Raw genomic sequence first — 16,017 nt, 5'->3', positions numbered from 1 at the left:
CACAGACACATTCAGGGGACACCTTAGACTTATATTACATCTTTTAAAAAGAAGTTCTAGGGCACCTTTAATTTCAATCCAAGCAGATTTCAATGCGGCGAATCCGCATGACCAATTTGAACCCGTGGAGAAATCTTGCAGACTCACGCAAAATTCCCATTTGCTTGTTTCCTCTTTAAATGACTGGATTTTGCCCATGAAAATTCGTCGAATGGTAAATATAATCACACTTTAAAAGGGTAAACAAGGTCCATTTGTATAAAGCACAGCTCACACATAACTCTCTTTCAAACCAAGCAGTTTTCTGTTGTTCAACATGGTAAATGTGACCGTACCGTATACCAGTATTTTGCTTGAGATGACATTGAATTGCTGAGAAATTCTCTAAGAATGCTAGAGGTCATTACCACACTTTTATCATTAAAATAACACATCTTTCAGTCTTCTTGCTCAGCTGAACTCTTCCAGAAAGATCTCTGGATCTTATTCACATGACAGAATAGTATTTCTCTCAAGCTATTGCTTTGATTGCATGTGTGATCTTAACGATATTCCGCCATTCCGGGAAGCAGCTACAGTCTTCGTTATAAAGGACAGCATGAAGGAGACGTACCAACATAAAACACAGCGAGAGAGCAATCTTCACTCCATATAAAATCAGGTGGGAACTGTGATTCAGCTACATTCATCATCCAGCACTTGAGGAACATATCTTGATGTGAGTCTTTAATCTGAAAGGGGCTAATTAAATATGATGTCATTTCCATTATAGTCTAAGAAAACAACAAGATAACGTTGTAAAAAACAGGTCACCGACTACTTGATTTCTTTAAAGATACATTTTATTTTTCCTTGTAAAACAAATTTTACAAAAATCAGAATAGCGTAATTAAAACAAACATTTATTTTGGATAAATTATGATATAGACTGAAAGGCTACAGATTAGGATGGAGATACACGCAATAAAAATAGTCATATGAAGCTGAGAAAGCTATGGATGGTGTGCACTGAATTCAGCTCGTTTTTACCATTCTAATGGCTCAACGGACTGCATTTAAAAAGGCATCTATAAGCATCAAAATATTCTTAAAAAATGCACACATGAAGCATCACAGAGGTCAATAATAAGGTTTTCACTAGCTCACTTCTGACATCACTCATTCTGAGCCCGAGACTCCACCCACCGACGTACTTCGCACCACGTACATGAAAGCATGCCAACCATGAAAGAGGTTCAGTACAACCATAGAAAAAGTCATCTTAGTTCAAATGCTCAGACAGGAAAAAGCTGATTTACTAGAGACTGAATCAAGAAATAACTGCACGGAAAGTGGGAGAAAGTAGCGTACTAGAGCTATGTAACGTACAGTTGACGTAGCAAGGAAATCACGTGACTGAACTGCAGCCACAACAATCCAGTGCAGTTCATGACGACAAGCGTATATGTTCATTATAAGCCTGTGTTTTCAACGGCAAATGCAGCTGGGATGAGATCATGTACATTAAAAGTCACAAAAATTAGTTTGTTTGGGAGTAAATGAGCAGTTACGTTTCTTCAAATGCGTTTTGAAAAATTTTAAGGTGCCCGTAAAGTGAAGTACAGAGCCTACGGTATGATCTGTATTTTTTGGACAAGTAATTTTCGTCCTTTGTTGTACGTTGAAGGTCAACTATAACAAAACGGTTTCAGCAAAAAGGTTGCAAAGCTATAATTGAAACATCGATCAGGATAAGGCCAAACCGTACAGTTTTAGAATAGGTCTGATGATACTTTACAGATTTTGTTCGGAGATATGGTATTTACAAGCCGAGAGACATAACAAACATCCAAAACACTCTTTGAGTATTGTGGGAAATAAATTCTACTGCTCCTCGTTAAGAAAAACAGATAACAGACATGTTCACCAGCAGGCGAAAGAGCTCAGTCTTCGCCTGATGGAGCTTCCTCCTCAGAAACATCGTCCTTTTCCTCTTTATCATTCTCATTTTCCTTCTCCTCCTCTTCCTCCTCCTCCTTTTCTCCGTTGTCATTGTTTTCCTCCCCTTCGGCGCCGCTTTCGTCATCCTGTGTCTTCTTGGGGGCGGGCGACTCTTTCCTGTCTTCCTCTTGCGCCTCTTCCTCTTCCTCCTTGTTGCTCTCGATATCTTCATCTTCGGCTTTAGGCGAGGCCTTTTTCACAACTCTCTTAACCTTCGTCTGACGTTTTCCTCTCCTCTTTTTGGGCCCTCGGGTCGCTGGGAGAAGATAATTGACTTAATTACTGTAACTGTGACAGTTAAAGGTAACTAGAGGAAGTTTGTAATTAATTAAAGCAGGAAGTGATTAATTACCAAGGCATTACTGTAGACCTTTTTTTGCAGACACAATCTGATAGTAGGATTATGGGTGGCTTTACCTGTAGCCCTTATCTTGGGTTTAGGGGATTTCTTGTCTTTGCTTCTCCTGCTCACTTTCGAGTTCTTCCGTTTGGGTCGGCCATAATCACTGTCATCGTCGTCATCCTCAACCATGAAGTCTTCATCGCTGCCCGAGTCCTCTATGAGCAGATGAGGGAAAGTATAAAATATCAAGTATCTCGCGGTTAGCTAACGTGCGAATGTCAATGTTCTTGAAATAGTTTGACTCTGACATAATACTGTTTGTACCGCCAGTGTAAACGTCACTGTCATCTTCCTCCTCCTCTTCCTCTCCCTCCTCATCCTCACTTCCTCCGTCCCCAAGAAGAATCTCCCTCTGTTTGGACGCAGCTTTAGTGGCAGCCTGACGCACCTGCCGGCCCTTCTTCCTCACAACTTTTCCATCATCGTCACTGTCATCTGTGTGTCAAAAGAGCAGATACGTGGTTAATTAACACAAGCTGAAGGTTTGTTAAAATTATGCATTAATATGCAAAATGCATAAATATTAAATCACAACACAGGCATGAAAAAATTAACTGCGCTTTTGCTTAAGTGAATAAGAGCAAGTTAATTAGCAGATGAGAACAGACTGACATTGTAAAAAGGAACAAAAGAATAAAATTGCATTTTAATAGCATAAAAGCAAACAAACAAGTGCATGAAACTGAAACACTTTTATAGACGTGTTATATACGGTTTAATAAATATAAAATATTAATCACTGCCTATATGGCTACTGCAACGATTAATCGCGATTAATAAAATAAAAGTCTGTGTTTACGTAATATATATGTGTGTGTTCTGTGTATAATAATTATGTATATATAAATACACACACATTCATGTATATATTTAAGAAAAGTGTTATATTTATATATAAAATATTTATGTTTATATGTAATATAAAATATATATATTTATAATACATGCATATATTTCTAAACTTTATATCTGTATGTGTGTGTATTTATATATACATAATTATTATACACAGAACACACACATATATATTACGTAAACACAGACTTTTATTTTGCAAACGATTAATCGCGATTAATCGTTGCAGCCCTACTACTGACAGATTAAAGTTTGTGAGCTGGGATGTTTGTACTTAAAGTAATAATCATTAGTCATTAATCATTAATTACTCACCCTCATGTCGTTCCAAACCCATATGACTTTAATTCAACTTCAGAACACAAATGAAGATATTTCTAATGAAATCTAAGAGATTTCTGTCCCTACACTGAAAGGGTCGAGTTCACCCAAAACTCTGACGCTTCAAAACATTCATAGAGATTTTAAAATAAATCCATTTGAATCAAGCGGTTTAATGCAAGTCTTCTGAAGAGACACGGTCGCTTGAAAAGATTTAATTTAGGCTTTTATTCACATATAAACATCGATCAGTGAACGTACCATGAAGCACTCAAAAATGGTGACATTGTAATTGATTAATTAATTGAATGAGTATTTGATGACATAATTTCATTTTTGTGTGAACTAAACCTTTAACAGTATACACTACCAGTAAAATGTTTGACCACACTTGACTGAATTTATATTTCCCACGATTTTGGATGTCCAAATTTTTACTGAATAATTAATTGAGGCAATATTTACTTAACTGTCACTTGAAGAACATGTCATTGTTTTTATACATATTGTGCATTTACATTTTTAATAAAGAAGCTAAAATAAGAACATTTAAAAGGTAAAGTGTCAAATGTGCACAGAAAGTAGTTGTCAAAGGTGAATGACTGTATGTAATGAATGAAGCAATTGCACTGTTTATACTGGTAATACCTGCAGCCCTTTTCCGTTTAGCTGTTGCCTGTCTCCCCCTGCTGGCCTCTTTAGCATCAAAATCACTGTCACCACCATCATCCTCCTCTTCCTCATCCTCCCCATAGTCGTTGTCATCATCACTTAAATCCTCTGGAATATGGGGATGGAAAAGCATTTTGTTAGAATATTCAGTAACTAAATAAAAAATATATAGTAAAAAAAATACGTTAAAATAAACTTTGACTTACTCTTGTGGTCCTTGACTCGAGAATCATCACTTCATAGGAAGAGATAAAACATTTATTTTAAGTGATATACAAGATAATTCAGACAAAATATAGCCCCTATGAATTCAAACATAACTAATAGTGTAATGAATATGCATGCAGCTCATAAATAATGTTCCAAATGGAGGAAGCTAAAATAAATGCATGCAAACTTGACAGTGGTGCTTAAACTGAAATATCACACTTTTACAACTGCAATTTATTATTTTTGCTTTCATTACTATCTTAGATACAACATATTTACTACTTTAAAATATTATAACTAATCAAAGAGACTGACCTGCGTTTAACAGAAGTTTTCTCAGGTCGTTCCGATTCTTTTCCAAATTCCTCATCTGTATAAAGTCATTCAGGTTATAAAAGAGCATGACTTCACAGCACATACAACACTGCTACATCTTCTAAAGTATTAATGCAGCACGGTGACATTATTTAACATTAGAGATCTTTTTCAATTATTATGTTTTTTTTTAAACTTTGTAATAATTTCCATGACTTTTCTAAGCCTGGAAGAAAACACATTTAACCCTGTTAAATGAGACACAATGGTGAAGTGTGCAACAGGATATTTGCATTAGAGGAACTTACCTGCGTCATCAGACTCTTGGAATTGTGCATAGTCGACAACCCTTTTATTCCTGCGCACAAAGAACATGAAAGCAAAAATAAATGACCCACAAGAGAACAAACATGAATGCAATTTGCTTATAAATCATTTATTATTAGTCACCATGAAATCAAAATTGAGCATTCTTATTTGTATATAATATTTAACTATTTATAAATTAAAAATGTTTTTTTTTATTCATGTGCCCTCATAATCTTTAATCGAAATAACTTCTGCTCCCTCTCGCAAGGACATCTCTTCTGTTCTCTGATGATGTGTTTACTGGCTTGAGGGCGGGACAAACATGTCACTCACATGACATCACAGCAATAGCAAACCATCAAATCAATTTCAGACAGACAAAAATCAAGTCCCATCCTACTTTTTTCATGTTCAAGCAGCCATTTCACTCGGATATGTATCACAATAGGGAAGAAATATAATACACCATATTAATGAACTTACATTGCAACATCAATAACCATAAAATAATCAATGATGTAGATTGTTTACTTTTTAATGTGGGAGGAACAAAAGAACATCTATCAGAACTTTTGCTTTTGGTTGAAGTTCACTTAGTTTTGCATTTTTTGTTTAATGCATATATATATTTTTAATTAGTCTTAGCTCAAATGAAAACTGGCAGCACCACCCCACCTGTTGGAAACTATATATAAATAATAATAAACTGACCTGAATGCAGCAGAACTTCTCTTCAGGCTAACAAAAACTAAATCATATGAATCTAAAAATAAATAAAATCATATTCTAAATGGTTGCAGATTTTTGTATTCATTCTCCATATGGCAACAGTGCTGTCACTCCTCTTATTTAAAGCAGTGGTGAAGGGGCAGAGGAGACAGGGGTGCCATGTTGGAGTAGGTTAATTGCCATGCCAACAGCAGCAGTGTGGGGAGGGACTGTGTTCAGATAGGGGCATTGAACTACAGGCCCTGCAGGTCAGACAATATTCAGGACCTGCTCAGTCCATAAATTATCCCGACGAAACCCTGCTCCGAGAGAGTTTGCATATTAATAATCCGGTTTACTGTTTGACAAATGATAAACAACATGTTGCAACTGTTAACGTCACTTGGCTTGAGCTTATGGGTTCATATCAGCGCTACGAAAAACAACAAAGGCACATTTAAATATATATTTACCATAAAAATATGTTTATTGCCCACTTATGGGGCTTAAATGACTGAAACCAAAGTCAAATCCAAGGTGCATTAATTACAAACACAAGTTTGCAGGAGAAATGGCTCAAGTCGTGTGTGTGAAATAATGGCGCGCATTGCGCTGGAGGAGTTTCACGCTGCGCTGCTGCTCAAACACACGCCGCCGCTAAACTAACACTAATGCTCACGGGGCTAACTGTGGAAAATACGGGAAACTTCCACCGCAGTGTGCTATCAGCGTACCACATTTTCGTTAAAATTACGAAATAACCAAAAAGCGATTTCCACCTTGTTTTGTGATAGTGCCTAGCTGGCTGGTTTTGAACAACATTAATTACCCACCAGCGAGAACTACTATCCCGCTTTTTTATTTGAAGCTGGCCGCTTGCGGTTAGCATAGGTACGTCTGGGGATGTAGAGACCGATATTGCCATGTTTTAAATGAAAAAAATATCCGTAAACGTATAAAGAGATCAAAATCTACGTGTTTACGCTTGATTTGTGCTGTTTTGGGAAGCTATGTAAACACGCGCAGAAAATGCTGGTTAGCCAGTTAGCATTTAGCAAACATGGAGAGACCCACATACAGATCACATCATGTGCGAACCTGTGATTACTGTAAAGCTACAGAGAAACAAAACGCACTTACCTTGAAGGTCTCGCCATTCTGCAGACAGATTGAGAGACTTTTGCTTTTCCAAACTACAGTTTTATTTGTAAACCCAGGTGCTGGCTTGCAGTGTGCGAAACTACCTAGATGCAATGCAAACTGCACTAAAGACGCGCAAATGTGTGCGATCTAGAGCATCTGCTCTCGCGCCGCGTTGGTCTGTGAGAGTAGAAAATGGAGAAATGTTGAAGTTGATCCACAGGCCGGATTGACCTGGTTAAGCCTGCTGTCGAATAGTAGCTAACTAATTAGCCACTGCCTGGCCTGCCAGCCAGGAATCTTTTATGAGTAAAAGTGGGATGGGAGTCTGAAGAACGCAAGATGCCCGCAAACCAGGATTGGATGACCACACGCAGCAACAGTCCTTTACTACCCACTCTTTCACACAGAAAGACGGTTAATCAGTTGATTAGATTATTTTATTTGAACTATTTCCAAATCCAGTTTAGTCAGTTATTACCATGAGATAACGAAGCTAGACTCATTTAATCAATGTAATAAACATACTAAAGATTTAGGGCTGTTTCCAACATCGTCTGAGTAAATAAAGACATATTTACTCTGATTAAAGAGGTTAAACAGAGATGGCTGATGGCGCAAATGTTGGAGGCAACAGGTGTGTAATGCTGTTTTATTTCAAAAGCACTGGCTTTCTTCTCATTATTCAGTGTTAGGCCTACCTAAAACACACAAACGGTGATGTTAACAAGGCATAATCTGTTTTTTCTTCCAGGTTTTCATGTTTATTAGGACAGTGCTGATTAAGCGCAATAAGTGCTTTTAAGAGGGGTCAGGGTTCAAAAAGCATACTCTGATAGAAAGCGCTTTATAGGCCATGGCCAGTCTTAACCAACACACTGTGAAACTGCTTGTCCTCATCAGTAGATTCATAAATTGAACCAGTTATTATTGCTGAAAATGTTAACGGTGTTAAAGGGATAGTTCACCTAAACATAAAAATTTTGTCATCATTTACTCACCCTCAAGTAGTTCCAAACCTGTATGAATTTCTTTATTCTGCTGAACACAAAGGAAGATATTTGGAAGAATGTCAGTAAACAAACAGATCTCGCCCCCCATTTACTACCATAGTGGGAAATAAATACTATGAAAGGAAATGGGGGGCGAGACCTGTTTGGCTACTGACATTGTTCCAAATATCTTTCTTTGTGTTCAGCAGAACAAAGAAATTCATACAGGTTTGGAACTACTTGAGGGTGAGTAAATGATGACAGAATTTTTATGTTTGGGTGAACTATCCCTTTAAGCATTGAGTTACATGGACATTTAGCAGAGAATTAAAATGAAAAATCTTTTTTTAAAGATAAATTGTGTACTATATGAATATAAATAAAATATAATAAAGTTCTTAAGGATGTTGAATTTATTTTAAGTTTCAGTGAATTTGCTATAATTTCTAAACATATGAATGTCTTTGAGTTGATTGCTTGCCAAAATTAAAAAAAAAAAATGGAAAAACTAGGGTGGCACCCTTTCAAAAGGTAGGAACTAATATGTAGGCTACATTGTAGGTATTAATATATGTACCCTTAAGTACTATGGTCTAAATAAGGTATAATAATGAACTTTTTGAAAGGTTACTGCCCCAGTGACAGCTTTTTTGTACCTTTTTTCTGAGAGTGGTTATCAGTTAGCTTTGATATTCTGTGTGGAATAATTATGTTGATTTGAAAAAGAGTATATAAAAAGGAAGACTGTCTAAAATAAGCATTATCATATTTTCTCAGATAAACAGAAGCATATCTAAGATAGTGTCTTATTGTGTTATTTTGAGTTCATGTTTTTGGGATTGCAGCCTTTAAAGATTAATCTACCGTCAGACAATTAAACTTCAAATTAAAATCAAACAATCTTTCATCTAACTCACACAATACAATAATCATAAGATTATTATCTGGATATAACATTTTCCTTAGGAGTACATTTTTTTTCTTGTGGTCTTTTTTGATGGCTTGCTTAAACAAAAATAAAAAATACTGAAATATCAGAAATTCTGAGAATAAAATGTGCTCTGCAGATGACTCGGATCACGTACTGTACTGTATTTCAGTGTGTTGGTATCAACAATGGCACACCTGAAAGATTAAAACAAAATGTCTATTTAGCAATTATTTTGCACACATTGTACAAATTTGTCATATGGTCATACAGTTTTAATGGTTAAAAGTAGCCTTATTAATAATTTTATGATGGATGTTTAGATTTTTAAGATTGAAAATCTGGGAAAATCTAGATATATGAATAAAATAAAATGTAAAATAATAAAGGCACAGTAAAAAAGTGATTGTGATCTTCATGGTCTATATGTACAAATAATTAAAAAAGACAACAAACGCACTTCGTTTGAGGTGCAGGTCAAGAGAGATAAATCTAAATATATACATGAGATCTGACTGCACACTCATTTGCAAAAAGTTTTTAAAAAAAAGTTTTATTAAGTTTTATAACTTTTTGCAAGTGAGTGTGCAGTCAAATCTCATGTATATTCTATATGTACAAATAATCAAAAAAGACATAAACAAACGCACTCTGTCTGAGGTGCAGGTCAAGAGAGATAAATATACATGAAATTTGACTCGCACTCACTTGCAAAAAGTTTTAAAAAGTTTTATAAAAACTTTTTGCAAGTGAGTGTGCGGTCAAATCTCATATATATTCTATATGTACAAAAAATATGTGAGCAAGCCAACAAGCAAATGTATTTATTTATGTAGCACCTTTACAAACAACAGAAGTTGACCCAAAGTGCTTTAGCCTACAGCAAGGACACTCAAAAACTAAAGAATAAAAATAAGTTTTTAAATAGGTCTTAAAAGTGGCAGTTGATAAGGCTGACACTGGCAGTATTCAGTTGTGATGTATGGTTTATATTCTTACTTTTACCTGTTGTCTTCTTCAGATGGCCAGTAGTACATTAATGTCAGTATGAACCACTATTTTTCAGCCTCCCTCCAGCACATTCGCAAAGGGGAAAAATAAATCTGTCAAGTTAAACGGCGCTTAAAGTGTGTTACGGGTCTCCAAGTGGCGATAGTTAAAAAGGTGAGCATTTTAACTCTGACAAATGCACCGCCGCAAAGCAGGCTGGGTAGAAACGCAGAAAGTATGGCGGAAGAAGAAGAGCCGTAAGTGCTGCTGAGCACAGATGGGTTTATTACGACATTATTACACGGATATTTGGTCGTATGCAAGCTTGTTTGAACATTCTCGTATTCCCTCTTTTTAGGCAGAAGAAAAGAAGGAGAATAGCGGCGCTGACTGAGAAGTTAGCTGGCTGCAGGTTTGAGGATTTCTCAGCACTGTCGAAATTCATCCTGTAACTGACTAATAAACAAAGCGAAGAAAGTAACTAGTATCTAATGACTAAGTGGATTTTATTTTGTGAAAGGCAAGACATTAGTAGTGAAGATAATTTGGGAGTGTTATGCTGCTAGGTTTGATAAAACAGTCAAAGTAATGAATTGTACATTATTGTATGGCGTGCAATATAATTAAGTCCGTTGGTTTTCATTAAGTGCAACACTGTCTGTGTTCAGACAAAACTCATGACAACCTAAATGACACCTGAGCATGTCATTTAGGATGTCATGGACATTATCAAATCCTGTCCTATAATTATTCAAGAAGCTGTTTCACTCAGAAGAAAAGACTATTGCAACTTCAGTTTCATGCAGCCTTGAATTGGAAGAATATTGTATTGGCAATTCCACATCACAATTATAATAATGTGGGTTAATTTTTTGTGAATTCACTATTTCAGTGCCAAAAATAAGTTTCATAGTTTTTCAGGTAACTTTCATCAATCATGCAATTCAGAAATCAGCCATAGTTTGTCCTTCATATACTCCCTCCTCAATTTAGATTATTTTGTGTAGGTAACAGTTTTGTTTTGCAATATATTCACCACATGTACTTAAAATGTTTTTTGTTTTTCTAGTATGACAGTTGGAGGTTGCAGCATTGGTGACTGGGATGGCTGCTGGAGTCAGAAGCTTCTGGAGAAATCTGGCCCTTTCACACACCCAGAATTTGAGCCTAGTGAGGAGGTGAGAAAAACAGTTCTGCTTATTTTTTAAATACTTTATATTCTTTATTTTTTAGTAGTAGTTTGTAATATTTGGGTGTTTTTTTCCCCTCGTTTTATAAGACACTCCAGTTTCTGTTAAAAACATGCAAAATCTTGGCCATGTTGTGGATATAGACATCAATGATGTCTCCAACCTCAATAGACCGTTTCTCTTTAGGTACGACTGTGCATTTTGAAACAGATATCTGAGTTTGTTGGTAGCCACATTATTTTATTTTAATTATGCTTAATTTTTAAATGTCCAAAGACGTTGGACGACCTAAAGCAGATGTGGCAGCTGTGATTATAAACCAGCGTATTCTTGGATGTAATGTTATACCGTATCCTATAACACAAAGTGCTTTAATTTCTCTGCAAATGAAACAAAATATTTATTTGATTTATTTGATATTTGATTTCAGACAATTTAAAAAAATTAAAGATTTTGATGCTTCAATTTATAGACGTAATGTGCGCACACCGAAATATTCAGGAGCACAGAAACGTGTTGTCAACACTGCCTCGTGACTTTTATTAATAAATTACCTTCACTTCTGAATTGCTACATTACTTAGCAACAAGGTTGTAATGTCACTGTTTTTGAAGTAATCAAACTCACAGCACACTGCACAGATGCAGGTAACTCACACACACACATCTCTCTCTCTCTTGCTCTCTCTCTGTCTAATAAAAAAAAAAATTTAAAGGTCCCGTTCTTCGTGATCCCATGTTTCAAACTTTAGTTAGTGTGTAATGTTGTTGTTAGAGTATAAATAAAATCTGTAACATTTTAAAGCTCAAAGTTCAATGCCAAGCGAGATATTTTATTTAACAGAAGTCGCCTACATCGAACGGCCAGTTTGGACTACATCCCTCTACTTCCTTCTTTAATGACGTCACTAAAACGTTTTTTGACTAACCTCCGCCCACAGGAATACACAAGAGTTGCGTTTGTAGAGTGTGTTTGTCGCCATGTCGTCGAAACGCTGTTATTTTCATCCCGCAGTCCAATCACCGGGTCTGATTCCGACTCAAATTGATAGGGTAAAATTAAAGACATGTTTACAATAACACTGAGCGCGTGCATCTCCACGTTATGGTAAGAGGCGTGACCTTTTCGGGCAAGGTTCGCTAAGCTGCTGTCGAATCACAACACAGGAACCGCTGGCACAATCAGAACTCGTTACGTATTTCTGAAGGAGGGACTTCATAGAACAAGGAAGTCATCAGCCCGTTTTTATGACAGTGGAAACAGCGGTATACAGATAAGTAAATTATGTGAAAAATACTGTTTTTTTACACGCGAAACATGAACACATGTTATATTGCACACTATAAACACAATCAAAGCTTCAAAAAACCACGAAAAACGGGCCCTTTAAACAATAAATGTAATCATACTACACTACTTTATCTCCGTTTCTGATTTAAAGTGAATTCTAGATCTAACAAGTCGTAGCTGACAAAAATAGCTGTCATTTTTACCCTTCCAGTCAAATATTGCACCAGGGAGAGACGTACCCGTGACGTACCCGACAGAAACGAACGCTAGAGGCCGGTAAAACGTCAATGAGTGCTTTGGCTCGTTTTCACCATAGACTGTAAAAAAATATGGACGTAGCGTCCGTGACGTCACCCATAGAGTTCTGAACAGCAGTTTTGAAGCGAAAATGAGGCCGCGGCCATCTTAGCTGCGCGTCACCGCACGTCACTCCCGGATAACTGAAAATGGGCAAAGAGGCGGGGAGGTGGTTTGAGCTGATATGACTGGTTGCTGAAACCACGCCCGCCTAGCTCGACGTGACCATGTTAGCAGCAAAGGAGCTATCTATCTATCTTAGATACGATCTAAAATATGAATGAAGACAAGTTTTATCATCAGAACGTTCTAAAGGTTTACTGTCAATCTACGGTGTTTTTTAAGATATAGATCCTCCAACACCAGTAGTGTTGGTTGTGCAAATAACAACATGGAAAATCAAATGGGACTTCATACCTTTATAATGAAATAGAGATCGCGAGATGAATCCAATCCGTGGCACTTGGGTAAAATATGAGTGTCCATTGCAAAACAAAAAAACATGTCACATTTCTTCTGAATGATCTGCTCTCTGTCATCGTTCTTCAAGAAAGGATGCAATCTGAGCAGCGTTTATGTTGTAAAACTGTATACGATCGTATCTAACAAACAAATGAGCCTGTGTCCAAAGTATATTTTTTTTCAAAATAGTGCAGCAGTTTTAGTTATAATATCCAAGCAGTGCTGTCGGATTTTGATATCCTCCCGCCATTGTCACTGTAGTAAATCTCACAATCAAAACTTTCAGCCAATGCCACGATCCAACAACGTGTGTTCTGTGTCTCTTCCCCATGCATGCACATCTACACAGACACACATCAGTCTCGAATATTATGCAGCAAGCCATATTTTATAATTGTATAAAATAATCGAGCACAAATACGGCTGAGATGCCAAATTCAGCGGCAGCTGAGGTAACATGACGGCTCACAGACAGCAGCGCAATCTACCTGTCACTCAAGTGACCACGCCCTTAATTATGCAGAACTTTAAGGCTTAATATAATTTAAACGGATAAGTTTTAAAAAAAATTCACCCCCCTCAGAGTTGTCATGAAGGGCAAAAATAGCAGTATAGACCAAAACCACAATTTGAACCAACTTGTAAACATGTTTTTTTCTGCTATAAACTTGGCCAATTTAACATGGGACTCTATGAGGTTATGCTCTCTTTTGGAGCCTGTCCCTAGCGGCCAGTCGATGAATCGCAGTTTAAGTTACTTCTGTATTGGCTTCACGAGAGAAAGGGGGAGGTTGCCGCTTGGTTTTCACACACGGTTTCGATGACGGTCGGGGTCGGATTATGGATTCATAAAGACTCGTTTTGACGTCTCCTCGCGCAATATCATGTCACGACTTCAAAACGCTTCTTACCAGAGTGCCCGATTTGTAAACGAACGTACTTTGGATTTTCCGGCTCTATGTGTTTCGCTTTTTTGGCCGCAACCAAGCTTGCTCTGTAGCTCAGCCGATACAGAGTTGGACTTACGACGAGTAGTCGATTCCCCCCCTGCCTGGGTACGAATCCTGTGAAAGGCAACTGACTGGGGCAAAAAAAAAAAAAAAAAGAGATCTAAACGAGCTGAAAAACGGTATACGATCGTGGACGCTTCTTACGTCATGTTTGCTTTTGTTAACGCCATCGGGTAGGTTTAGGCGTAGCATCTGTGGGACATTATTTTAAAATGAAACGGAGCGCAAATGTCAAATCAAGAACCGCGGCAATTCGTCTAAAAAGCAACGTCATAAAAACGTACCACATTCATCCTATTATCTGCTCCGGCAAAAAAAAAAAAAGGAACACGCTTTTAGCGCCGCTCAGTGGACATTTCGCATCGAAACTGCAGTGATATGTACTCACTGGTACGTATTTCGCGACTCGTTTTCGTCATGAGACCAGGTTATCAATAACAGCTTTAATTTGTCAGTGTTAGAAAGTAATCATGGTCCGTGGTATTAACGGCGGATAATTCACGGCTGCTAGTTGCGCATTACACAATATGTAGTTTTTTTATGAATTAAAATAATATGTTATTGGGAAGAATTTTTACTTGAAACTTGACACTTGCCATTGTTTCTCTTATAGATGGAGTTCCCATTGACATGCATTATACAACTGACAGACAGGAACGGTTACAGTTAAAAATCATCATTTGTGTTCTACTGAAGAAATAAAATCACCTACATCTTGGATGCCCTGGGGGTGAGCAGATAAACATCAAATTTTCATTTTTGGGTAAACTATCCCTTTAACGGCTTCATTTTGTTGTCTGATTCGCGAACGTGGAACACGCATGAAAACAAGAGCCAATCATTGGCAATTATAACCAATCATAGTGCAATGGAGGTATTGCCTCCTCTCACGTGACTTCATTCTCAATTACTCCCATTCATTCTCAGTCCCCCCCTCCACTAAACCCACTCCACGCTTTAGGGGGTTTGTTAAAAGACAATGGGAAGAGGGAAGGCACAAGAGACGTCCCGCTGTAATTTTACCTGCGTGTGCCGCTGTTGGACAGTGTTACTTTAGAAAAACGAGTGATTTATACACTTTTTAATGTCACATTTTGTAATATTTTTGTTGTTTTATTTTTGTAATATGGATTATTTTCTCATCCTATTTTTTTTAGGAGGCACTGCCTCCCTTGCCTCCTCAGAGGAAACGCCTCTGATATATATATACTGTATATTTTCCTAAGAAATAGGGAGGTTTCTTTTCAAGAATGTTATTCTATCAATGAGGATTTATTCATAATTATGAGATCAGGACAGTTGTATGACCCTGAAATGTTTGACGATGCATTGAATGGCTCTATGTTGAAGTGATAGGAAGAGTGTTAATGTGTCTGCAGATGCTGTTGCTCGGGACGGTGATAACCTGAAGCATGTGTTGTAGGAGTCTTTAGAGAGAGCAGATGAGATTAATATCACTGGTTTCCCCTACAGACTCACTCAAGGTAAAGCCACACAAGCTGGACTGATGTATCAGAGAAACCTCATGTGCACTTTCTTATAGACTATTATTAAGATGTTAATGCTTTTCTTTCAGGTGTGGTTAAACTCATCATCCCTGCTGTTGCATCCACAAATGCAGTCATTGCTGGTATGGATTTTACCTGACATGTCAGGAATCCCACCCCCCATTTTCAGCTGCTTGCACCACAGAAGTTTTTAAAATTGCTACAAGGTGAATCATCTACAAATTTTGACTCCATCTTTGTCATTGTTTTGACATTTGAAGTTTGTATTCGTAAATCTGTATGCTGTGGCCTCAAGACTGTCACAATAAGCTTTGGTGATTGCATTAAATATGCAATGGAAAGATGGTTTATCAGTTCTTATTTATTTTTTATTAGACAAATGAAGTCCCCAGCTATCACTGCAACACTTGAAGAGAAAAATAAAACAGGCAAGACAG

General features: G+C 37.1%; 1 protein-coding gene and 1 long non-coding RNA gene across 3 annotated transcripts; one reads left to right on the top strand and one right to left on the bottom strand.

The window, feature by feature from the left end:
• Positions 1-824: 824 nt before the first annotated feature.
• Positions 825-7,287, bottom strand: nucks1b (nuclear casein kinase and cyclin-dependent kinase substrate 1b). The gene is made up of 8 exons (XM_048177822.1): positions 6,914-7,287; positions 5,065-5,114; positions 4,757-4,811; positions 4,438-4,466; positions 4,208-4,339; positions 2,648-2,818; positions 2,398-2,538; positions 825-2,236 (listed from the first exon to the last, which is right to left on the bottom strand). Exons 1-8 carry the CDS (start codon positions 6,928-6,930, stop codon positions 1,923-1,925), a joined length of 909 nt encoding a protein of 302 aa, XP_048033779.1. The 5' UTR covers positions 6,931-7,287; the 3' UTR covers positions 825-1,922.
• Positions 7,288-9,874: 2,587 nt separating this feature from the next.
• LOC125259864 lies at positions 9,875-16,013 on the top strand. Of its 2 annotated transcripts, none has more exons than XR_007182923.1 (7): positions 9,875-9,997; positions 10,182-10,235; positions 10,893-11,001; positions 14,686-14,802; positions 15,452-15,556; positions 15,649-15,786; positions 15,956-16,013. It is a non-coding gene; the product is annotated as an uncharacterized LOC125259864 (long non-coding RNA). The 2 variants fall into 2 exon arrangements; XR_007182922.1 differs by having other exon boundaries at positions 9,940-10,080.
• The last annotated feature ends 4 nt before the right edge of the window (positions 16,014-16,017 follow it).

Source organism: Megalobrama amblycephala, linkage group LG24 (genome assembly GCF_018812025.1).
Source record: "Megalobrama amblycephala isolate DHTTF-2021 linkage group LG24, ASM1881202v1, whole genome shotgun sequence".
NCBI lineage: Eukaryota > Metazoa > Chordata > Actinopteri > Cypriniformes > Xenocyprididae > Megalobrama > Megalobrama amblycephala.
The sequence above is the reverse complement of the archived record's forward strand: the minus strand, read 5'-3'. Positions and strand labels throughout refer to the sequence as shown.